The 24269-nt window shown below is 44.0% G+C and overlaps 1 protein-coding gene across 1 annotated transcript in view; it reads left to right on the forward strand.

Annotated features, from left to right (window-relative positions):
* LOC110528970 (multiple epidermal growth factor-like domains protein 6) overlaps positions 1-24269 on the forward strand; it is an 82983-nt gene that overhangs the window by 52938 nt on the left and 5776 nt on the right. The window contains exons 5-26 of the mRNA XM_036983552.1: positions 3549-3671; positions 12946-13068; positions 14425-14550; positions 15918-16040; positions 16150-16272; positions 16382-16519; positions 17137-17259; positions 17539-17661; positions 17987-18157; positions 18558-18689; positions 18843-18971; positions 19075-19203; positions 19324-19458; positions 19565-19699; positions 19824-19949; positions 20038-20169; positions 20541-20669; positions 20781-20912; positions 21056-21184; positions 22945-23073; positions 23236-23364; positions 23511-23639. Of these exons, the coding sequence (XP_036839447.1) occupies positions 3549-3671; positions 12946-13068; positions 14425-14550; positions 15918-16040; positions 16150-16272; positions 16382-16519; positions 17137-17259; positions 17539-17661; positions 17987-18157; positions 18558-18689; positions 18843-18971; positions 19075-19203; positions 19324-19458; positions 19565-19699; positions 19824-19949; positions 20038-20169; positions 20541-20669; positions 20781-20912; positions 21056-21184; positions 22945-23073; positions 23236-23364; positions 23511-23639 (2868 nt within the window). The remainder of the gene's footprint in view (positions 1-3548; positions 3672-12945; positions 13069-14424; positions 14551-15917; positions 16041-16149; positions 16273-16381; positions 16520-17136; positions 17260-17538; positions 17662-17986; positions 18158-18557; positions 18690-18842; positions 18972-19074; positions 19204-19323; positions 19459-19564; positions 19700-19823; positions 19950-20037; positions 20170-20540; positions 20670-20780; positions 20913-21055; positions 21185-22944; positions 23074-23235; positions 23365-23510; positions 23640-24269) is intronic.

Here is a 24269-nt window from a genome sequence, read left to right on the forward strand (position 1 = left end):
ACATTTGTCAGGTGGATGGATTATCTTGGCGAAGGAGAAATGCTCACTAACAGGAATGTAAACAAATGTGTCTACAAAATTTGAACTTAATAAGGTTTTTTGTGCATTTGGAACATTTCTGTGATTTTTTTATTTCAGCTCATGAAACATGGGAGCAACAGTTTACAGGACCTTGACCCATAGTAGTTCAGCATTCCTGGTTTCCAGTGAGCAGAAATACACATGACCGTGACCCTGACCCAGCATGAACCCTGGGAGCCACACACCTGTGGCCTCAGGGGGAGGGGGATACAGGCCCCCAGTCCCACTCTTCCTGACCCCGTACAAACTGACATGAAAACAACAAGGGCTCCTCCGGGGCCCCGGAGTCATGTCCTTAACCTGCAGGTCACATTCTGTTCACAGCCAAGAGACAGGAATGTGTTATTCCCCTGAGCTACCACTAGGGTCTGCCCTGCCTGCATTCCTGCTCAATGATGATCAATGGGATCCCTCCCTGGCCTTTCATCCTGTTCTGTGCAGACCTGTAATTTGCTGTATAATATTATAAAATAATTCCCCCAAATGTGTTGCTACTGTATACAACACTTCCTCAGAAAAACACATCTCCAGCACCAGGGCAACACAAATGGCTCCCTAATACGTGGGTTTGATTCCCGGGAGCATCCAAGTGTAAAATGTATGCACGCATGACTGTAAGTGGCTTTTGATAAAAGCGTCTGCTAAATAGCATACATTATTTTATTATATTATTGAGATGAGAGAAACACCTTGAGTGGACAATTGTCCTTACCTTAAGTGGACAATTGTCCTTACCAATTGTCCTTACCTTACCTTGTCTTCTTTGTATTTTTTTTTACATTTTTTTATTTCACCTTTATTTAACCAGGTAGGCCAGTTGAGAACAAGTTCTCATTTACAACTGCGACCTGGTCAAGATAAAGCAAAGCAGTGCGACACAAACAACAACACAGAGTTACACATGGAGTAAACAAACATACAGTCAATAACACAATAGAAAAAATGTACATACAGTGTGTGCAAATAAGGTAAGATTAAGGAGGTAAGGCAATAAATAGGCCATAGTGGTGAAGTAATTACAATTTAGCAATTAAACACTGGAGTGATAGATGTGCAGAAGATGAATATGCAAGTAGAGGGGATGTGGTAGTTGGATGGGCTATTTACAGATGGGTTATGCACAGGTGCAATGATCTATGAGCTGCTCTGACAGATGCTTAAAGTTTGTAAGGGGGATATAAGTCTCCAGCTCATATCTCATTCATTTATGAGTCTCCAGCTCATATCTCATTAATTTAACTACAAATGAGGTATTTGTTTTAATGTTTGGTGAATGGGGAAAATAAACCCCAGTGTTTCGGCCATTACACATTCCAGATGTCATAAACTAGGAGAGAAATACGAGGTCTGTAATCGGCTGGTTTGTGCTGGCCGTGGCTGAATGCACAAAAAATACACTGAAACAAAACCTATTCCCCCTCACAAGACTGAAACGATTTGTCATGGGTCCTCAGATCCTCAAAAAGTTCTACAGCTGCACCATCGAGAGCATCCTGACTGGTTGCATCACTGCCTGGTATGGTAACTGCTCAGCCTCTGACCGCAAGGCACTACCGAGGGTAGTACGTACAGCCCAGTACATCACTGGGGCCAAGCTTCCTGCTATCCAGGACCTCTATACCAGGCAGTGTCAGAGGAAGGCCCTAAAAATGGTCAAAGACTCCAGCCACCCCAGTCATAGGCTGTTCTCTCTGCTCCCGCATGGCAAGCGGTACCGGAGCGCCAAGTCTAGGTCCAAAAGGCTTCTCAACAGCTTCTATCCCCAAGCCATGAGACTCCTGAACAGCTAGTCAAATGGCTACCGAGACTATTTGCATTGCCCCCCCCCCCCCCCCCCCCCCCTCCTTTTTGACTCTGTACCGGTACCCCCTGTATATAGCCTCGCTATTGTTATTTTACTGCTGCTCTTGAATTATTTTTTACTTTAATTTCTTATTTTTTTACTTATCTATTTTTTACTTAACATGTATTTTTTTCTTAAAACTGCATTGTTGGTTAAGGGCTGTTGTATTCGGCGCATGTGACAAATACCATTTGATTTGATTTGATTTGAAACAGGAAAACATCTAGCCTCCATTCCCCCTGTCAGTCCCAGGATTGCTCCGTAACTCTCCTCTGTTTATGGACATAGAGGGGGCTATGAAATGATTAGGAGTGCAACCCAAATACCCTCCTCCTCCTCCCTTTCTCTCTCTCTCTCCCCTAACTCATCCATTCCCTCACAGCACTGTAGCATTCCTTCACAGTTATATTATTTTACGGTTATCAAGACCCTGCTTGTACTGTATTTGAATGACCTTTGGATGTTCTCTTTTCCAACTAAAGATACATCGTGTTTCTGTCAGCACCTGATCAGGATCTGAGTCAGTGTGTGAAGACTGTGAAGTAGAGAGAGAATGTATGGTCAGTTGAATGACAGCGCTGACAGGCTGTGTATGGGATATAGATGAGAAAGAAAGATTGTGGCTTTTCAGAGCCATGATGTGATTGGCAAACTCTCTGGTTCTCTGGTTTCTATTGGCTGAATTTCTGAGTTTCTCTCGTCTGACTCACACAAGACCTGTGTGTGCTGTGTTAATGTGCTGATGCAGACGCTGGCAGGGGTTCTGTTCATGGTTACCAAGATATCTGATCTGGTGTCTTGGAAGCTTGTGGTTATGTTCAATCAATGATGCATATTTGAGACTGTTAGTTGCATGAATACTCACAATAAGGTTTGTATGTCAAAACTGCTCACATTAGGGTATGATCATAAATATTTTCCATTATAAGGTTTTAATACAAATCTGATGCCCCAAATTGGATTACAGAGAGAGTCATTATTCTTACATTGGAAAGTGAAGATGTTGTTGTACAACACAGCTGAACCTCATGCTGTTGGACATTTAGAGAGAGAAAAGGCATAAAGATGGAAACTGTATATTATGGTCTGATAATTGCTGTCATGACTTTCCGTAAGCATTGAAGCAGCTGTTCCAAACCTCACAAATCAGACCCAAACTCATCCCTGTAAGACACTGGAGTTCAACTCTATCTGACATGAAATCAAAGAGAAAGCTTGTTTCTACTTAATGTGGTTTAGAGGGAAGTTATTCAGCTTACTGGCTCTACCAAGAGACGAGCTGGGGTTCTTCATGTCCCATTATTTTTGATAAAAAATGTGGTCTTCCATCCAAATACTAACCAGGCCCAACCCTGCTTAGGTACCAAGATCAGGTGTGTTCAGGGTGGTATGGCCACAAATGTATTTTATTTACCCCCATTTTCCCTCCGAATTACAACCTTGGCTCATTCTTGCAACTCTCTTAAATGGGCTCTGGAGAGACGAAAGTCGAGTCATACGAAACATGACCCGCCTGGCCGCTCTACTTCTTATCACACTGCTCGCTTAACCCGGAAGTCTGCCACACCAATGAAAAGTATGTTGCTGGGTGACTGACCGGTCTCTGTTTGTGTGTCCCTGTCAGATGTAAATGAGTGTGAGGAGACTAACGGCGGTTGTGAGGCTCTGTGCTGCAACACCATCGGCAGCTTCTACTGCAAGTGTCCTTCTGGTGAGCAGGTGAAGGACGACGGCAGGACCTGCCAAGGTGAGTCCATTCACTTGTGGGTACTATTTAATGAAGCTGCCAGTTGAGGACTTGTGAGGCGTCTGTTTCTCAAACTAGACACTCTAATGTACTTGTCCTCTTGCTCAGTTGTGCACCGGGGCCTCCCGCTCCTCCTTCTATTCTGGTTAGAGCCAGTTTGCGCTGTTCTGTGAAGTGAGTAGTACACAGCGTTGTACGAGATATTCAGTGTCTCGCCAGTTTCATGGAATAGTTTCTTGGCAGTTTCATGGAATAACCTTTATTTCTCAAAACAAGAATAGACTGGCAAGTTTCAGAAGAAAGTTATTTGTTTCTGGCCATTTTGAGCCTGTAATAAAACCCACAAATGCTGATGCTCCAGATACTCAACTAGTCTAAAGACGGACAGTTTGATTGCTTCTTTAATCAGGACAACAGTTTTCAGCTGTGCTAACATAATTGCAAAATGGTTTTCTAATGATCAATTAGCCTTTTAAAATGATAAACTTGGATTAGCTAACACAACGTGCCATTGGAACACAGGAGTGATGATTGCTGATAATGGGCCTCTGCCTATGTAGATTCCATAAAAAAATCTGCCATTTCCAGCTACAATAGTCATTTACAACATTAACCATGTCTACACTGTATTTCTGATCAATTTGATGTTATTTTAAATAGACAACAAATGTGCTTTTCTTTCAAAAACAAGGACACTTCTAAGTGACCTCAAACTTTTGAATGGTAGTGTGTGTGAATAGCTAACCCCATAGGGATGGTGAGTGCATTCCTACTGTATGGCTGCCCATCTCTATAGACAGTGCTGAGCTCTGAGATGTGGCATGTCTACAGGCCTGTCCCTGTCCCTGTCTCAGTGAAAGAAGAAAGTAAACAAACTTGGAAGACAACACACTCATCGCTGCATTGGCAAAGGCTTTTTATAATGAATATTTATTATTCAAAGCCATTCAGCTATTGGATGTTATTGGATTTCCCTGTAATGATGAAAATCTTATTTTAACTTCATTGTCTTGAAGAAAAACAAAAAGCTGAAATGAAAATAGAAATGTAGAACATAGAGTTGTTGCCCTTTTAAAGCTCCTGATCTTATTATTGGCTGGTGCTTTGTTTTGAATGAGCAGTGCTGATGTGAATGGTTCAGATGAGAGAGGGGTATGCCAACACTAACCAGTCGCATGCTGAGCTGGGTATAGCCGTGTCAACACTCTCCCGGTCATGACCACTGCATGTCGGAGGGCAGAGGGGCACTGCAGGGTTGGGAGGGTGTGGGGATTGTAAGCCCACTCTTGGCACAGCCTGGACACTGAGTGTGTGTGTGTGTGTGTGTGTGTGTGCGGTGCGTGAATGCGTGAATGACTAGAAACGTTTTATAGGCAGATTGAGGCACACCTCTCTCTCTCCAAAACCAACACATAATAAATGTCTCGGCATTTAAAGTAACGGTCTCTCACAGGGAGGGGTGTTGATAGAATGTGTTATTCAGACACAATTTATTGCATTTGGTCTTTATTTTACTGATAGGGCTCAAAGGACCTATCCTCTTTCATGCTTATCTTATTGCTGCCTGCTCCCACTGTCTACCTGGCATTGCCCACTTATGTTTGAAATCTCTGCCAGTCCTTTCCAGATATTACAAAGATGTCCTTCTTATATTTGTCCTTCTTCACACATGCAAGTATGTTTTGTACACATGTGTGAATTGGAAATGGGTTTTCCTGCATATCCCAACTCCCCCTTAGAGTTGTGTCATGGTCAGGGTCAACCATTATCAACAGAGTCCCTGGATCAATTAGAGTTAAGTGCCTTGCTCAAGGGCACATCAACAATCTTTTTTTCCTTTGTCTGCTTGGGGATTCAAACTAGAGGCCTGTCAGTTACTGGCCCAATGCTCTAACCGCTAGGCTACCTGCCTCCCCGTGTGTGTTTGTGTGTGTGAGATAAAGAGAGTCTGTGTGTCAATGTGTGATTGTGACTGTGTGTGTGTGTGTGTTCTTCCCACTTTATCAGTTTCCGGTTTTCTGTCTGGGCTTGACGATTCTCCTGAGATGCTTGTATGTGATGCGGTTACTGCAGTACAGTTAGTGTTTTTTGTAAAGCAGTGCATGAAATTACTCTCATATATAGTGGCAGAGCATCTTCAGAGTTTTTCACAGTTCTTTATATAAAGACCTGTCTTGGTCCAGCCTCCACTGCTTAGATGTATATGTTGGCAAGGGATAAGAGCCTCTGCCCTGAGCTCCTGAGTAGATGGGATCACTGCAAGATTAATTTGTCTCTCTGATGTTAGGTTTCTAAATATCAAATTGTACCCTTGTACTTTGGCGATTATTCCTTACATACATTTCAATATCAAAAGAAAAGTTTTCACATTCCTTATAGTACCTGCATGCCATGTCCTATAAATCTATCACATTCTTTCACATACATGAGGCTTTGAAGTGGAAGGAAAAGTATCGGCAACTGTACTCATAAATCACTCTCATTTTTTATATTGGCTTTTTAACACTCAGGATAATGTATTTTCTGTCAAAATACAATTACATGTGTGATCATGGGCCTGGACATGTGGGCTACCTTGAGGGGAGGAGGGGGAGAAGAAGGGGGAGAGAGGAGGTGGAGAAGGAGTAGGGGGAAGAGGAGGGCCTTTAATGTGCTGGACATTGGAGACAGACATGATGGAGGAGTCAGGGAAGAAGGGATACACTAAAAAGAGAGAGGGATACAGGGGGAGGGAGGACAAATCAAGAGAGGCAGAGGGAGCAAGAAGTTGTTCTGCCTCAATATGTGACTGGAAAGAAAAATCTTAACAGAGTTTGTTATTATTTTATAAGTTCATGTCTCGTTTTACAGTATCTCAAGCTCAGTATTTTAGTTGTAATTTTCTATATTGCATGTGGGCTTATCTTAGTATTTTTGGGGCATAAAGACCTTTTTGGAATCTATGAGGCTAAGTATATATTAGTAGTTCTTAGTTATGGCGTTGTCAGGATGGTTGATGCTCCTTGTGGTGTGTTTTGGGGCACATATTGAACCAGTCTTGGGCTCTAACAATTTGTACCACCGCTATCATAGAAGGATTTGCTATATGCCTAACTGCTTCCATGCATACAATGGGTACAACATTGGGTATCATGTACCAGGTGAGTGCTACAGTACATTCCACATTTATGTGGTTATGTCTACCCTTGCATGGACAATACTGCCTGTAAATGATATCTCAGTGGGTTTATGTCATGTGGTGGTACAGACTGTTACACTGTTGTTGGCTTGGAGTCATTCTAACTGAACGAAAAGATACCTTATGATTAAGAGCTGATCTGGGTAAAACTTTCATCTAAAGAAGCTTTTGATCCAGACCACTAGACCTAGGCCTGAACATTACTTTCAGTTGGATCACAGGTGTATTATTGTACATCATGTCTATTGTCATGTCTTGCACGGCAAAGCAGACAGATTCTCAGTGTTATCAGTCCACTCCTACTGTAGCGATGTCGGGGCTGGTGTCCTTGTGTGTAACCTGGCACTGCCCACATGACTTCAGTAGAAGATCGGAACACGGGAGGCTTCCACTTATCAGTGGAGAGATAACCAATGTTTGGTAATAATTACACAAATATGACAGATCTTGTCAGTAAAAGTAATGACTGCAGCTCTGGAAGATGGACAGTCATATCCAGGTTTAGGTGGCTAGGTCCAATGATCTACATGTACATGCACACAGTATCTGGCGCCATAAATGAGATGCACCATGAATCTATTTAGGTGGGATTTGCGAAGCAAAAAATAAAATCTTCATCCTACTTCTTCTTCTTCTGCACGCTACTCCTCTTACACCAGTGTTTACCCAAACTCGGCCCTCGGGACCACAAGGGGTGCACATTTTTGTTTTTTGCCCTAGCACTACACAGCTTATTCAAATAATGAACTAATCATCCAGGTTCAATTATTTGTATCAGCTGTGTAGTGTTAGGGCAAAAAACAAAAATGTGCACCCCTTGGGGTCCCGAGGACTGAGTTTGGTTAAACACTGTCTTACATCGTTTAAGTTAGAAATGCCATTCAAAATGTCAAATGTCTGGAATAGTGCTTGCATTTGATATTATTTAAAACTATAATGTTTTTGTCTTTCTTTTTGTCCTCTTCATTCACTTTAGTGTGTCTTTTTTCAACATTCTAAAGCTCCCCGTTGTGACGTCATCACTTCCAACTTCCATTCGCTGTAAATGCAACATCAGCTACTTTTGACCACTTTGCCAAACACTTACACCAAATGTTAGTGAATGGCATCTTCCTCTACTTCTCTGCTATTCAAATCTGAAATAATAACATGATTATCTGGTACCGATCAAACGTTACAGCTGTTTAAGTGACCGCATCAACAACATTTTCTGTAACTTTTTATAAACCGCTGACATTTTGACCTCTTTTCCAACAAGTTAGACAAAAACGTAGGGGGTATGACATCTTGGTCTACTTCTCTGCTATTCAAATCTGGAATCGGAACCGAAATATCTTCTACATATCTAGTGACACAGCTCTTTTAGTAAACGCATCAACAACTTTTTGTCTTAATTTTTTCAAACAACTGCCGTTGTGACCGTTTTCCCAGGACTTTAGACAAGGAATTAGAGGGTATGATGTCTTGGTCTACTTCTCTGCTACCGATCAAGAGGTACAGCTGTTTTAGTAACTACAGTGCCTTGCGAAAGTATTCGGCCCCCTTGAACTTTGCGACCTTTTGCCACATTTCAGGCTTCAAACATAAAGATATAAAACTGTATTTTTTTGTGAAGAATCAACAACAAGTGGGACACAATCATGAAGTGGAACGACATTTATTGGATATTTCAAACTTTTTTTGTATCCAAATCCGGCTTTAAACTTCTTCACAACAGTATCTCGGACCTGCCTGGTGTGTTCCTTGTTCTTCATGATGCTCTCTGCGCTTTTGACGGACCTCTGAGACTATCACAGTGCAGGTGCATTTATATGGAGACTTGATTACACACAGGTGGATTGTATTTATCATCATTAGTCATTTAGGTCAACATTGGATCATTCAGAGATCCTCACTGAACTTCTGGAGAGAGTTTGCTGCACTGAAAGTAAAGGGGCTGAATAATTTTGCACGCCCAATTTTTCAGTTTTTGATTTGCCACCTGGGAGACACACCAAACATGTGGAAGAAGGTGCTCTGGTCAGATGAAACCAAAATTGAACTTTTTGGCAACAATGCAAAACGTTATGTTTGGCGTAAAAGCAACACAGCTGAACACACCATCCCCACTGTCAAACATGGTGGTGGCAGCATCATGGTTTGGGCCTGCTTTTCTTCAGCAGGGACAGGGAAGATGGTTAAAATTGATGGGAAGATGGATGGAGCCAAATACAGGACCATTCTGGAAGAAAACCTGATGGAGTCTGCAAAAGACCTGAGACTGGGACGGAGATTTGTCTTCCAACAAGACAATGATCCAAAACATAAAGCAAAATCTACAATGGAATGGTTCAAAAATAAACATATCCAGGCGTTAGAATGGCCAAGTCAAAGTCCAGACCTGAATCCAATCGAGAATCTGTGGAAAGAACTGAAAACTGCTGTTCACAAATGCTCTCCATCCAACCTCACTGAGCTCGAGCTGTTTTGCAAGGAGGAATGGGAAAAAATTTCAGTCTCTCGATGTGCAAAACTGATAGAGACATACCCCAAGCGACTTACAGCTGTAATCGCAGCAAAAGGTGGCGCTACAAAGTATTAACTTAAGGGGGCTGAATAATTTTGCACGCCCAATTTTTCAGTTTTTGATTTGTTAAAAAAGTTTGAAATATCCAATAAATGTCGTTCCACTTCATGATTGTGTCCCACTTGTTGTTGATTCTTCACAAAAAAAATACAGTTTTATATCTTTATGTTTGAAGCCTGAAATGTGGCAAAAGGTCGCAAAGTTCAAGGGGGCCGAATACTTTCTCAAGGCACTGTACATCAACTAATTTTGCTAACTTCCCACTGTTGAATGAACTGTCATGGAACTTATTAGAACTTTGAAATTACAATAATCGGGGAGCGCATTTTAATCATTAAACAAAACGTAACAATTGTGACATTTGACACTAATCAGGTACTTTGATCACTTTTCTCAACAACATGTCATAGACAAAAACGTAAAGGGAATGGCACCTTGGTCTAATCTGATCTTAAAATCAGAATAGCAATAACTACGAACAATCACACACACAATCACCCCCCCCCCCCACCCACACACACACACACACACACACACACACACACACACACACACACACACACACACACACACACACACACACACACACACACACACACACACACACACACACACACACAGAAACAAAATGTAAAACATTTAAAACTTCTTCCACTACCACAAAACTACTTGTAAAGAGTTAAAACAAGTCCCACCAATTTTTCTTAATGGATAATCACCATCTAGTTTATTGCTTTTGATTAATATCACAGAACTGAGAATCAGCTAGAAATCCATGTCGATTTCATGCTTGATTGCAGAAATGATGGAAATATCCCAAACTGTTTTTTTTTCCATGAAGAGGGAAGACAACAGTGTGATCAAGGCTGTGGTGGGTACTGGCCTATTGGCTGCTGTAAGCCAGTGGCAGCTGAGGCTTTGGCTCCATTCTCATTGGGTCCTGTTTTAGACATGGAAACGAGCCTGGAAGGCTTTTATAGTGCGTTATAGTCCATCGGGAAAGAGCTCCACATCTTTGGAGTGATTTCATTAAAAACCAAAACCAAACAAAAGCAGGCTGCTTGGACGGAAAAGAGAGCACTCCTACAGTATGCCTGCCAGCTTTCCTGAATGGAACCGAGCTGAAGTTTGGCAGCAGTTTGGAGCTGAATTGGTGTAATGTGTAGGGCATGTCTCCCAAAACACCATCGTAAAAGATGTGGGAACTCCATGTCCTGAGGTGCCTCCAATGGGAGTGGATGGGTTCACCTATAGACAAAGCTAGAGATGAGGAATACTGCTGGTGTTGGATGTACAGTACAGTAAGGACTGATATAGTTGCATGCTTCTCTAACCCACTGCACAGTGCACACTATGGCTTGGCTAAAATGTGGTTCTGAATATACAGTATTTACATGTGTTCTGTTACAAGCAGCCAGGCCAAGAAGAAATCTACATAATATCTCCCCCTCCATTGTGTGGGTACTGTATCCCCAGGGGAGGGCTGCTGTTCCCTCCCGGAATCCCAGGCCCACTGTGATCATTGCTGTTCTGGAGGTGGTCACAGGTTGTTTGTGTGTCCTTCTGGCTGCTTTCATGTAAGACAGACAGACAGCTCTAGGTTAGCGTGTAATGATGGCGATGGAGCACAGCTGTACCAGTCCAGATCCCTCATAGCGTGCCACCAGCCAGGGCTTTGGAAGGGGAGGGGGTTCTCTGGGCTCTCTCCTTCTGGTACTGTCTCTCTGGATCTCATCTCCTCCTCCATGGCTCCAAGTGCATGAAAAGAGAACGCTTGATCATGTTAGGCACAGTTAAGTTACCATTGTAAAAGAGGATGTGCCAGCATGACAGTGTATTGACATTAGCCACAATGGGTACATTATTGTTCTGATTGAGGAGTGTGTTGTTGTTATGGGGGATTTTATGTGTGATGAATCTTCATTATTGCTGAATATTACACCTCGAATTGCCTTCAGTGCATAACACATGATTTCACAATTGCGTAATGTTCACAATGCAAGGCACAACACAATGACATAATAAGAAGCGAACAATGGGAGGGGGTAACGTTACAGAAACCGTCTTCCTTTCTTCCCTTGTGTTTATTCACAGAGGTACAGCTGAATTCTTGAAATAGTTTCTTTTTGAAAATAAATGCTTTGTGAGTGGACTTACTGAACTCATCTGAGCAGCTCATAACTCACTCTGCCGCGGTTATTTAAGCTGGCACCAACCATCAGTCATTTTATGGTGTGTTATTTATTTTACAGACAGTCAGCGTGGCCAAAAACTGTTCACACTCACCTTTTAACGTTTCAATATGCTGACAACCCAAAATACATCATAGTGATTCACATCCCTAATATAATTACTGTACTAAACTTGTGCATGTGTGCATGCTTGCGTGTTAGGGAGAGAGAGAGAGAGAGAGAGAGAGAGAGAGAGTGAGAGAGAGAGAGAGAGAGAGAGAGAGAGAGAGGGGTAGAGAGAGAAAGAGAGGGAGGGGTAAAGAGAGAGAGGTAGAGAGAGAGAGAGTTAGAGAGAGAGGGGGGTAGAGAGAGAAAGAGAGAGAGAGAGAAAGGTAGAGAGAGAGAGAGAGAGAGAGGGGTAGAGAGAGAAAGAGAGGGAGGGGTAAAGAGAGAGAGGTAGAGAGAGAGAGAGAGGTAGAGAGAGGGAGGGGGTAGAGAGAGAGAGAGAGAGAGAAAGAGGTAGAGAGAGAGAAAGGGGGTAGAGAGAGAGAGAGAGCGAGAGAGAGAGGTAGAGAGAGAGAGGGGGGTAGAGAGAGAAAGAAAGAGAGAGAGAGAGAGAGAGAGAGAGAGAGAGGTAGAGAGAGAGAGGGGGGTAGAGAGAGAGGGGGGGTAGAGAGAGAAAGAGAGAGAGAGAGAGGTAGAGAGAGAGGGGGGTAGAGAGAGAGAGAGAGAGAGAGAGAGAGAGAGAGAGAGAGAGAGGTAGAGAGAGAGAGAGGTGGGTAGAGAGAGAGGGGGGTAGAGAGAGAAAGAGAGAGAGAGAGGTAGAGAGAGAGAGAGAGAGAGATAAGTAACGTGTGAACAGGGAATGTTTTCAACAGTTTGATGTACTGTATTTTCTTGTCGAGTGTCTCATGGGGATTAATGTCTTAATTGCCTTGTTGGTGGTGACAGAGAGAATGTTACCAGTAAAAAACAGAAGGGGCCACCTCTGATCTCACTGTGGGTCTGGCCTACATTTTTTGGTTTACCTTTGACCCTTACATGAGCCATGCCCCTGAGACTGAGAGAGTGAATAAAGGAATTTTGTGGGGGATTTAAAAGTTCAGTAGTTGTTACACCTGGAGGATTTGTTTGGGCACTGATGCCCTGGTGGAGGATCTGTACCCTCATCCATCTTCCTTCTCCTTAGAGGAGCGTATCTTTCTCCTAAAGCTGTGTTTAAATTCACGTTTCAGGTCATGGAATCTTTCTGGAGTTTACTCTCCAGGAGTACTTTGCTGATAACGAGACAGCATTTAGGACAATTGCTCTAATTTGTGTGGGTGTGTGCGTGTGCGCGTGTGGTGCATGGCCATGCAGATATTGATGAGTGCCAGGTCCACAACGGGGGCTGCCAGCACGGTTGTGTGAACTCCAGGGGCTCCTATCACTGTGAATGTAACCCAGGCTCTCGACTCCATGTGGATGGACGCACCTGCATCGGTGAGTAACATTAGCAACCAGCGGCCCATGAACCTGATAACCCTATGTCATGCATCATCATCATGATGATATATAAACCACAAACACATTGTGTCATTTAAGTCAGTGGAAGCTTTTGGAAAACCCAGGGTCTAGGTATGAGTAAGTATAGTCCTCATGAAAGGGAAATGGGATACATAGTCAGTTGTACAACTGAGTGCATTCAACTGAAATGTGTCTTCTGCATTTAGCCCAACCCCTCTGAATCAGACCACAGTATAGAAAGGTCTCAGTTCAGTTGAAAATATCGTCTTTCTCAGTCTCAACTTGCACAGCAAGGAATGTATACAGAGCGACATCTCTGACGTTTAGAATGGAAATGTATGCTGCTTTTCTTGGCTTTAAGACAATGTATATGATATGAGAGAGGATAGAGAGGAGGACCCTGTCACTGACTGCCTGTTGTGTGACGGCTGCGGTGTGGTGATAATGACTGATTTCACTATTAATCACAGTGCTCAAGTGGACTGTCTCAGGGTTGATGCTTATTTGTGAGGTTGCATATCATTCTCTTGACGGCGGTCTGGGAACTGTGCTGTACCACTGGATGAGAGAGAAAGAGCGAGAGAGAGAGAGAGAGAGAGAGAGAGAGAGAGAGAGAGAGAGAGAGCGAGAGAGAGAGAGAGAGAGAACGAGAGAACGAGAGAGAGAGAGCGAGAGAGAGAGAGAGAGAGAGAGAGAGAGAGATGCATACCAATAGCCACAGAGGCAGTAGAGGAAAGGAACACCAGATGTCTTCCCATATCAATTCAACATATCAGTTCTTTTTTTATACCCCGCATATGGTTTGACTGGAGAGGTCAGTCTTAACAAGCAGAGCATGTGGATGCATAACGTGTCCAGTCAGTTTATCAAAACACCATTAGAGGAGGAGGTCAATCAGAGGCTGGGCCTGGTGTTTTCATCCAGAGATGCTGTAGCTAACTGAGAGAGAAAGAGACATGTAAAAAGCAGAGATCAGGTGGCTCTCTGGCTTCACCTCATCAGCTCAGGAGGAGTGTCCTCCGCCATTGAGGACCTTCCATCTGCTGGCTATGTGATTATTGGCCTTACAGGCATGATGATGGATCTTTAATTGGTCAGAGCAGAATAATTCACTGAGGTATTTAGCACAGTGTTTGTGTTGGTAGCACTTCTGAGCTCGCAGCCTTTCAGAAACAGCAGAGGACACAGAGGGAAGGGTCGAAGCCTCGCTCCATTCAGATTTATATCTGAAAGAATACATTTCAAAACTCAAAAGGAACTTAAGAACAGTGTTTACAGTGCCCTCTCTCAACATGTATTCTATAAATGTATTGTCTGTATGTCTGTGTCCAGCTGTCCAGTCATGTGGAATCAGTAATGGAGGATGTGAGCATTTCTGTGTACAGCAGTCCCCTGCTTCCTTCCGCTGCCGCTGTAGAGACCAATATGTGCTGGCTGAAGATGGCAAGCACTGCAAATGTGAGTATCCTGATCCACTGGCCTCTGCAAACTACTGTGCACCTGACAGCACATGCACCCTCACTCACAGGTGATTAAATATATCCAAGTACCTGCCAAATTCTGAAGTACCCTCAAGGTGAAGTCATTTGTGAGAAAACAACAGTTCGACCGATGACAAACAAATAAGAAATAAGCTCCCATGTCACATTGCATGTAGTTTCCTTTCCTTCTCCCAGTGTACCGTTGGGCTTCAGGTTTGACATGGGAAACTGCAGATGAAGTACGTTTAGTAGAAAGACTGCAGAGTGGGCAAGTTGACAGGCTGTAAAGTCACAAAGCATGTGGTTTTCTCTTTTTCACCACAAATATGGGCTACATTACTGATCATAGTCTGAGGTAATCATGAGTGCAGACACAGAGAGCAGCTTTCAGTGCATGTTGAATGACAGGCAGCTAAGAGAGACAGTAGCCTGATACAGACATTAAACTAATCATGACGTGTAACCCAGAGAGGCAGCTAGATAATAAAGATGGATAACCATGGAGGAGCTTCAAGCTGTAACTCTGCCAGTCCCAAATAGCAATGTGATGGATGGATGGAGAGGGGAGAGGCAAGATACAAGCCATTATTTATAGTGTTAAGGGAAGGGTATTTGAGAATCCAAGGTGTCCTTTAGGTCCAAGGGTTTGTCATAACACTGTACATTCATAGCTGCCAATAATTCATGTTCAACAGGATGTCTAAGTTGGACTTCCTTCCATTCAGGAGATGAGACCTGAAATTGTTGTGAATCAGACCCCAATTTGAAGTGGTCACTCATCTGTCATGTTTTCCCTCAACATTAGTTCACATTATACTCTGGCAAAACAAAGCTCAGCCATGGAATGTCTGGGCAGCAGAGTCCTCCTTTCTCTCTCTCTCTCTCTCTCTCTCTCTCTCTCTCGCTCTCTCTCTCTCTCTTTCTCTCTCTCTCTCTCTCTCTCTCTCGCTCTCTCTCTCTCTATCTCTCTCTCTCTCTCTCTCTCTCTCTCTCTCTCTCTCTCTCTCTCTCTCTCTCTCTCTCTCTCTCAGGGAGGTGGGATTTTTATTTTACAATAAGAACTGTCTTTTAGACGTTTTTACGTTGTAATGGTTGGCCAGGACCAGCTTTCTCTAATTTCTGCAGGCACAACTATGCAGAAAAGTACTCAGCCTAGTGTAGAGTTTGGGCCTTTGTCTTGAGTGGTTATGTCAGTATGTATTTGTTCAGTATACTGTATGAGATGTACTTCTGCATTTCAGATAAATGTCCTTGAAAAAATTCAACACGGATTGTGTTTGTAAGAAATTGATGTTCGTCAAGATAAAGCGCTCTCAACATGAATCGTTGTCTCCTGTGTTACAGTGGAGAATCCATGTCTAGATAAGAATGGTGGCTGCCAGCATGACTGTCTTGTTGATCGTGGCAAGGCCCACTGTGAATGTAGAAATGGGTACAAGCTGGCAGAGGACAGGAAGACTTGTGAGGGTAAAAACGATCTGTTGATTACTGCACTACTCTTCATACAGGGCCAATCATGTCTCTGTATTTAAGTTCTAGCATAGATCTGTATAGACACTTAGTTTATCTGTCCCAGATATTGATGAGTGTGAGTCGGAGCAGACGGGCTGTGCTCATGGCTGCCACAACATCCCGGGCTCCTTCGCCTGTGTGTGTGACACTGCCTACGAGCTGGGAGCAGACGGACGCCAGTGCTACCGTGAGTTTGGCTCCTATAATCATCTCCATGGCTTTCATTATTTGACCTGATCTGAAATATCTCAACCAGAAGTAATCAGAGTGTCATCTCATGTGTTTCTGTGTGACAGGAATTGAGATGGAGATCGTCAACAGCTGTGAGAGCAACAACGGAGGCTGCTCCCATCACTGCCAGCACTCCACCGGTGGCCCTGTCTGTAGCTGTAACCAGGGTTACCGACTGGAGGAGGACCTCAAGACCTGTGTTGGTCAGTCTAGAGACTAACCTTCACCATTCAGTCTAGAGACAAAATTTTACCATTCAACCTAGTGACTCAACCTAGTGACCTAGCTCAGATCAGTCCAGAGACTAACTTTTACCATTCAGTCTAGAGACTAACCTTTACCATTCAGTCTAGAGACTTAGCTTTAACATTCAGCTCAGATCAGTCCAGAGACTAACTTTTACCATTCAGTCTAGAGACCGACCTTTACCATTCGGTCTAGAGACTTAGCTTTAACATTCAGTCTAGAGACTAACTTTTACCATTCAGTCTAGAGACTGACCTTTACCATTCGGTCTAGAGACTTAGCTTTAACATTCAGTCTAGAGACTAACGTTTACCATTCAGTCTAGAGACTGACCTTTACCAGTCAGTCTAGAGACTAACGTTTACCATTCAGTCTAGATACTGACCTTTACCATTCAGTCTAGAGACTAACCTTTACCATTCAGTCTAGAGACTAACCTTTACCATTCAGTCTAGAGATTAACCTTTACCAGTCTTGAGACTAACCGCAACCTTTCAGATCAGTTTTAGACAAAACATATCCTAATATCACGATTCTCCCAGTGATGCTTTTTATTGTGTGTTTTGTTTGGCAGACCTGGACGAGTGTGGAGAGGGAAGCTCCTGCTGCGAGCAGGACTGTACCAACTACCCTGGGGGCTATGAGTGCTACTGCACAGCGGGGTACCGCCTCAACTCAGACGGATGTAGCTGTGATGGTATGTTCTCCCCTTTAAAACCTCAGGATAGTGATTTAGTGGGGCACTCATTATACAATAATTGTTGAACCTGGATTGCTTCCAGTTGAACTAATATGTGTATATATGAGGCTGTAATATTAGAATCATGTTTGTATTTTTTGGTTTGCTGTACATTGTTTATTACATAAGAACATTGATTCAGTGCTAAATGTCAGTGATTTTGGCTATTTATATCAATTTACCTGACTGAGGAGCAGTGTTTTTGTAAAGTGACTGGACTGTGTGTGTGTTGTGTAGATGTGGATGAATGTCTGGCGGCTAACAGTGGCTGTGATCACATGTGCCAGAACACCGCCGGCTCCTTCCAGTGTTTCTGCCGCCGAGGCTTTCGTCTGGACGAGGACCGACACTCCTGTGAACGTGAGTTTCACCAATCAAATGAGATGTTTTTGCTTAGAGACACACCACCATCATCATGTCCCACTTGGACCTTTTACCCTTATACAATCTCCTCTCTCTCTGGCTCTCTTAATCTCTCTCTCTCTCTCACTCTCTCTCTCTCTCTCTCTCTCTCTCTCTCTCTCTCTCTCTCTCTCTCTTTCTGGCTCTCTCTCTGGCTCTCTGGCTCTCCCTCTTGCTCTCTTAATCTCTCTCTCTCTCTCTTTCTGGCTCTCTCTCTGGCTCTCCCTCTTGCTCTCTTAATCTCTCTCTCTCTCTCTCTCTCTCTCTCTTTCTCTTTCTGCAGCGCTGGAGAATACAGTTGAGGCCCTGTATAGTGGGGGCCAGGATGCCGTGGGGCCCCTGCCTCAGCTCACCCTGCTGCAGGACTACAACCAGCCCCTGGAGCGCTATGATGACTATGAGGATGACGACACTGGAGAGCTGCTGGCTGAGAGCATGTTGGCAGAGAAATTTGGTGAGCCTCTGTACACAAACACACACACTATGGTCCTGTATCTGATTAGCTATGTGTCTGAGCAACAGGAGGTAAACCGTAAGACCTCCTTATTTAATTACTAGTTACTGGGCAATGAAATACCCCACAGCAGGTGGCAAATTGGTTAGCAGATGTTTTGTTTTACATACCTGGGTAGTAATGGGGAAGCTTATAGACTGTGGCAGAGAGCCTTGGGATCTGTTTTGTGTTGTTCCTTGATGTATTAATGTGAAAACAGTAATCAGTATTGTAGTATTTAAGGTCATCTCACTGGGGTTGCTGTGCTAGGAAGAATGTAGTTGATGATGGCAAATCCCTAACCACAAACAGATTTTGTTCTGAAATGTGATAATCAATAACGTCTTTGTCTTGTATGCAGTGTGTCTGAACAACACGTTTGGCCATGACTGCAGTCTGACCTGTGATGACTGCTCTAATGGAGGGCTGTGTGGCCCAGGGAGAGATGGATGTCACTGTCCCGATGGATGGACAGGCCTCATTTGCAACCAGAGTCAGTATCTGCTCACAACAAACACATACAGACTGTAAACAAACTGCACTCACAACACTGTACATTATCAATCTTATGTCTGTGTGTTTTTCTGTGGAACAACACATCTCTGTATGATGGATAAATATAGACATTTTTATTCTATCCTAACAGCTTGTCCTGAAGGATCCTTTGGCAAGAACTGCTCATTTCCCTGTAAGTGTATGAACGGAGCCACCTGTGATCCTGTTAATGGGAACTGTCGCTGCCCACCTGGCGTCAGTGGAGACATGTGCCAGGATGGTGAGTAACTACTGGTTAACATATACTGTACAAAAACACTCTCTCAGTCATTCACTCTATAGAAAAGTTCAGTTGCCTGATAACAATGCTTTATTGTCTGTAGGCTGTCCTAAGGGCTTCTATGGAAAACAGTGCAATAAGAAGTGTAACTGTGCCTGTAACGGGCGCTGCCACCGCACCTACGGAGCCTGTCTGTGTGACCCTGGACTCTACGGGAGGTTCTGCCATCTACGTGAGTCACTCACTGTTGACCCCTCACATCTCACCTTTCACCACTACTCATATTCATTACTCACATTCATTCAGTTCTTATTCAATATTCTACATGTTATCTCCCTCCTTCCCTATCCAGCATGTCCCAAGTGGGCCTTTGGACCGGGCTGTTCAGAGGAGTGTCATTGTGTCCAACAGAACACTCTAGAGTGTCACCGTCGCCATGGCACCTGCATCTGCAAGCCCGGTTGGCAAGGCAATGCATGCAGGGAAGGTCAGTGCTGGCTGCTGGGACCCAAAGTTCTTATCTACAGTATCTCCAGCAGTGTTGTAGTGCTCTATGTGTTTAACTCTGATCACGTCCCCCCCACCCACCTCAGAGTGTGACCCAGGCACGTTTGGCCCAGGCTGTGAGAACAAGTGTGAGTGCCCGCTTGGACTGTCTTGTGATCATGTGACTGGGAAGTGCCAACGTCTGTGCCCGGCTGGTCTCCGTGGAGACACCTGTGATCAAGGTAGGTTGTCCTGTTGGTCCCATGGGATAGGCATCCCATGGGATAGGCATCATGTTGGTCAGTTTACAGTACTGAATGTGGCTTCTTTTAGGAAGACTAGCACTGTCTCTGTCCTCTCCTCTAGCCTGTCCAGAGGGGAGGTTTGGGCCAGGCTGCCCTCAGGCCTGTGACTGCTCAGGGGCTCCATGTGACAGAGTGAGCGGCCAGTGTCAGTGTCCTGCTGGAACATCAGGAAAACGCTGTGAGAATTGTAAGGAAAAAACCTGGTGATACTATAGTATTCATAACATTGTGATGATGATGATGACACTAACACATACTCTTGCTGTGTGCTGCAGTGTGTGTGGAGGGATCCTGGGGCGCGGGTTGCCACGAGGCCTGTCCAGTCTGTGAGAATGGAGGAGTGTGTGACAAACACAACGGAAGCTGTTCCTGTCCTCCTGGGTACATGGGCAGGCTCTGTCAGAACTGTGAGTTTGAGCGAATCAATGGTAGAACCGTGATTGAAGATTTGTGGTAGTTTGTGATATTTTGTGATAGTTTGTGGTAGTTTTGGTCTAATTTTAGAAAGAGATGTTAAATGCATGATGAGCAGGCCTTTCTAGTGGGTCATGAAAACACCAACCACACCACATTCTCCTCTGTCTGAGGCTCAGACATGTCATAAACTATGTTCTCATCAGCTGTGTTTTTACACAGAAGGATAAATATTATTCCGGTATAACCAACGGATTTCAGTGTCATGGAAACTGTATGGTATTGCAATATGTGTGTTTACAGTATGTACGGAGGGTGACTCTCTGGCTCACCGTGCTTTATCATGTGTCTGTGTGTGCTGTAGCATGTCCTTCAGGGCGGTTTGGTGTTGGATGCCAGCTGCGCTGCGTGTGTGAAAACAGTGGGCGCTGCCACCCTGTCACGGGCCGTTGTACTTGTAACCCTGGCTGGGCAGGACATAACTGCAGGAAAGGTAGAGTGGGTGTGGCATTGAGTCTTAAATGACTCCAACTAAATAAAAAATAGCTTACAGAATCTAAACAATTTCATTAAAGGGTCCCCTGTTTGTTTGTTTCCTTTTCAGCCTGTGACTCTGGGCGCTGGGGAGTGGACTGTGCTGAGAAATGTGACTGTAAGAATGGGGATGGGAGCTGTGACGCAGTGACGGGCCAGTGTAACTGTGAGGCCGGCTACACAGGGACACAATGCCATGAAGGTATGACTCCTCAAGCAAAATATATGTTTGAAGGTTGTTTCTTTTCAGTCTGCATTCTTAAATTGCTATTGTGCAGTTGCAGTATTGTCTCAGAGCATGTCGCTGTCAAGCCCTGCTGTAGTTGTGTCTTCTCTGTGTCTCAGAGTGTCCAGTGGGGTCTTTCGGTCTGGGCTGTCGGCATCACTGCCAGTGTGACAACAAGGGGTCATGTGACCATGTCAGTGGAGCATGCACCTGCCTGGTGGGCTGGACTGGAACCTTCTGTGAGAAATGTAAGAGAACCTCCCAAACTCCCTAAAACCTACAACCCAAATTACAGTGCCTTGCGAAAGTATTCGGTCCCCTTGAACTTTGCGACCTTTTGCCACATTTCAGGCTTCAAACATAAAGATATAAAACTGTATTTTTTTGTGAAGAATCAACAACAAGTGGGACACAATCATGAAGTGGAACGACATTTATTGGATATTTCAAACTTTTTTAACAAATCAAAAACTGAAAAATTGGGCGTGCAAAATTATTCAGCCCCCTTAAGTTAATACTTTGTAGCGCCACCTTTTGCTGCGATCACAGCGGTAAGTCGCTTGGGGTATGTCTCTATCAGTTTTGCACATCGAGAGACTGAAATTTTTCCCCATTCCTCCTTGCAAAACAGCTCGAGCTCAGTGAGGTTGGATGGAGAGCATTTGTGAACAGCAGTTTTCAGTTCTTTCCACAGATTCTCAATTGGATTCAGGTCTGGACTTTGACTTGGCCATTCTAACACCTGGATATGTTTATTTTTGAACCATTCCATTGTAGATTTTGCTTTATGTTTTGGATCATTGTCTTGTTGGAAGACAAATCTTGGTCCCAGTCTCAGGTCTTTTGCAGACTCCATCAGGTTTTCTTCCAGAATGGTCCTGTATTTGGCTCCATCCATCTTCCCATCAATTTTAACCATCTTCCCTGTCCCTGCTGAAGAAAAGCAGGCCCAAACCATGATGCTGCCACCACCATGTTTGACAGTGGGGATGGTGTGTTCAGCTGTGTTGCTTTTACGCCAAACATAACATTTTGCATTGTTGCCAAAAAGTTAAATTTTGGTTTCATCTGACCAGAGCACCTTCTTCCACATGTTTGGTGTGTCTCCCAGGTGGCTTGTGGCAAACTTTAAACAACACTTTTTATGGATATCTTTAAGAAATGGCTTTCTTCTTGCCACTCTTCCATAAAGGCCAGATTTGTGCAATATACGACTGATTGTTGTCCTATGGACAGAGTCTCCCACCTCAGCTGTAGATCTCTGCAGTTCATCCAGAGTGATCATGGGCCTCTTGGCTGCATCTCTGATCAGTCTTCTCCTTGTATGAGCTGAAAGTTTAGAGGGACGGCCAGGTCTTGGTAGATTTGCAGTGGTCTGATACTCCTTCCATTTCAATATTATCGCTTGGGAAATCTTTTTGTATCCAAATCCGGCTTTAAACTTCTTCACAACAGTATCTCGGACCTGCCTGGTGTGTTCCTTGTTCTTCATGATGCTCTCTGCGCTTTTGACGGACCTCTGAGACTATCACAGTGCAGGTGCATTTATACGGAGACTTGATTACACACAGGTGGATTGTATTTATCATCATTAGTCATTTAGGTCAACATTGGATCATTCAGAGATCCTCACTGAACTTCTGGAGAGAGTTTGCTGCACTGAAAGTAAAGGGGCTGAATAATTTTGCACGCCCAATTTTTCAGTTTTTAATTTGTTAAAAAAGTTTGAAATATCCAATAAATGTCGTTCCACTTCATGATTGTGTCCCACTTGTTGTTGATTCTTCACAAAAAAAATACAGTTTTATATCTTTATGTTTGAAGCCTGAAATGTGGCAAAAGGTCGCAAAGTTCAAGGGGACCGAATACTTTCTCAAGGCACTGTATATAACCAACCGTACCATAGCCTGAACTTTATCTATAATCCAGTACAATTAGCCTATTGGAATCATTGGGTTATTATGCTGTATTGTTTGCTGAGATGTAACGGCTCTGTGTGTTTGTTTAGCCTGTCCCCAGGGCTTCTATGGGGCAGACTGCCAGGAGAAGTGTGTCTGTCTGAATGGAGGTCACTGCAACCATGTCACTGGGACGTGTGTGTGTCCAGCTGGTTGGATCGGTCCCACCTGCAAACTGAGTGAGTATTGGACATCCCACGCTTCAAAGAGCCTGTCCAGTACGCACCCTGTGCAAAAGAAACCATTTCAAATCCCAGACATATTACATATATGTGTTTTGCATTGGTGTGATTGATGATTGATTCTTTGTAAGTTAACAGTTTCTTATCTTTGCCTTGCAGCATGCCCGGCTGGTTTCTATGGGGAGGGCTGTAACCAAACCTGCGGTTGCCATAATAATGGCAACTGCCACCCGGCGAACGGGCAGTGTGTCTGTACACCTGGCTGGACAGGGCCCAGCTGCTCACAGGGTGAGTGTGGAACTAGAGTAGTACTCCTAACTAGCTATGCACAATAATATTGTTTGAGTCCAACCGCTTTGAACAGAGGTTAATGAATGAGTTCTGTATAGAGAAACCATAATGTAGTGATAATGGGTCTACCATTTTTCCCCCAGAATGCCCAGTGGGCTTCTATGGGGCGGACTGCAGTCAGCACTGCCTGTGTCAGAATGGAGCCAGATGTGACCGAATCAGTGGGCAATGTACCTGTGCCAACGGGTGGATGGGCGCAGCCTGCGGGCTAGGTGAGTGGTACTGAAAGAGCCATACAGACGCTTAGAGTCACCATGAACCTAGCTAACCCTACTTACTCATGGCTTATTCAGACCTGGGATTGTTTACCTAAAGCGTTATCCAATCAGGATGATCCTCATTCAGCACCAGCTCTACTAGAAATGCAGGCAATGGAAAACCATTAAGGCTCTGACTGGAGCGGTCGGGACAGCGTGCTTAAGGATAACATTACCTTAAATGCTAGAAACTATTTAGAACAGTGGCCTGTGCTTTGTTTTACTGTATTCAGGAATCAAATTAGTCTCAGTCCTAATTTGTCCTGGTTTAACTCATTTGTTTTTGACTGGTGGTGTTCCCTGGCTGTCTGTGAGACAGAGCTGCACCTCAGACCGCAGACAGTCTGCTAGACCCCACAGTCTCCCGTCTGCCCTGTAACAGACACCACACAGACGCTGCAGTTCACCACCCCAATGTACTCTACATCACACACTATCCTCCCACAGCGCCCATATAAACTTCTCAACAGGTCCTCAACAGGTCCTCCATGCCAAACTCACCATCCTACTCTAGGCACAGGAAACCTCTAATTGTGCTGCCGGTGCGGTGTTACCTAGCCACTCAGTGGTTAATTACCACCTAGT

The sequence above is a fragment of the Oncorhynchus mykiss genome, chromosome 7 (assembly GCF_013265735.2).
Source record: "Oncorhynchus mykiss isolate Arlee chromosome 7, USDA_OmykA_1.1, whole genome shotgun sequence".
Lineage (NCBI taxonomy): Eukaryota > Metazoa > Chordata > Actinopteri > Salmoniformes > Salmonidae > Oncorhynchus > Oncorhynchus mykiss.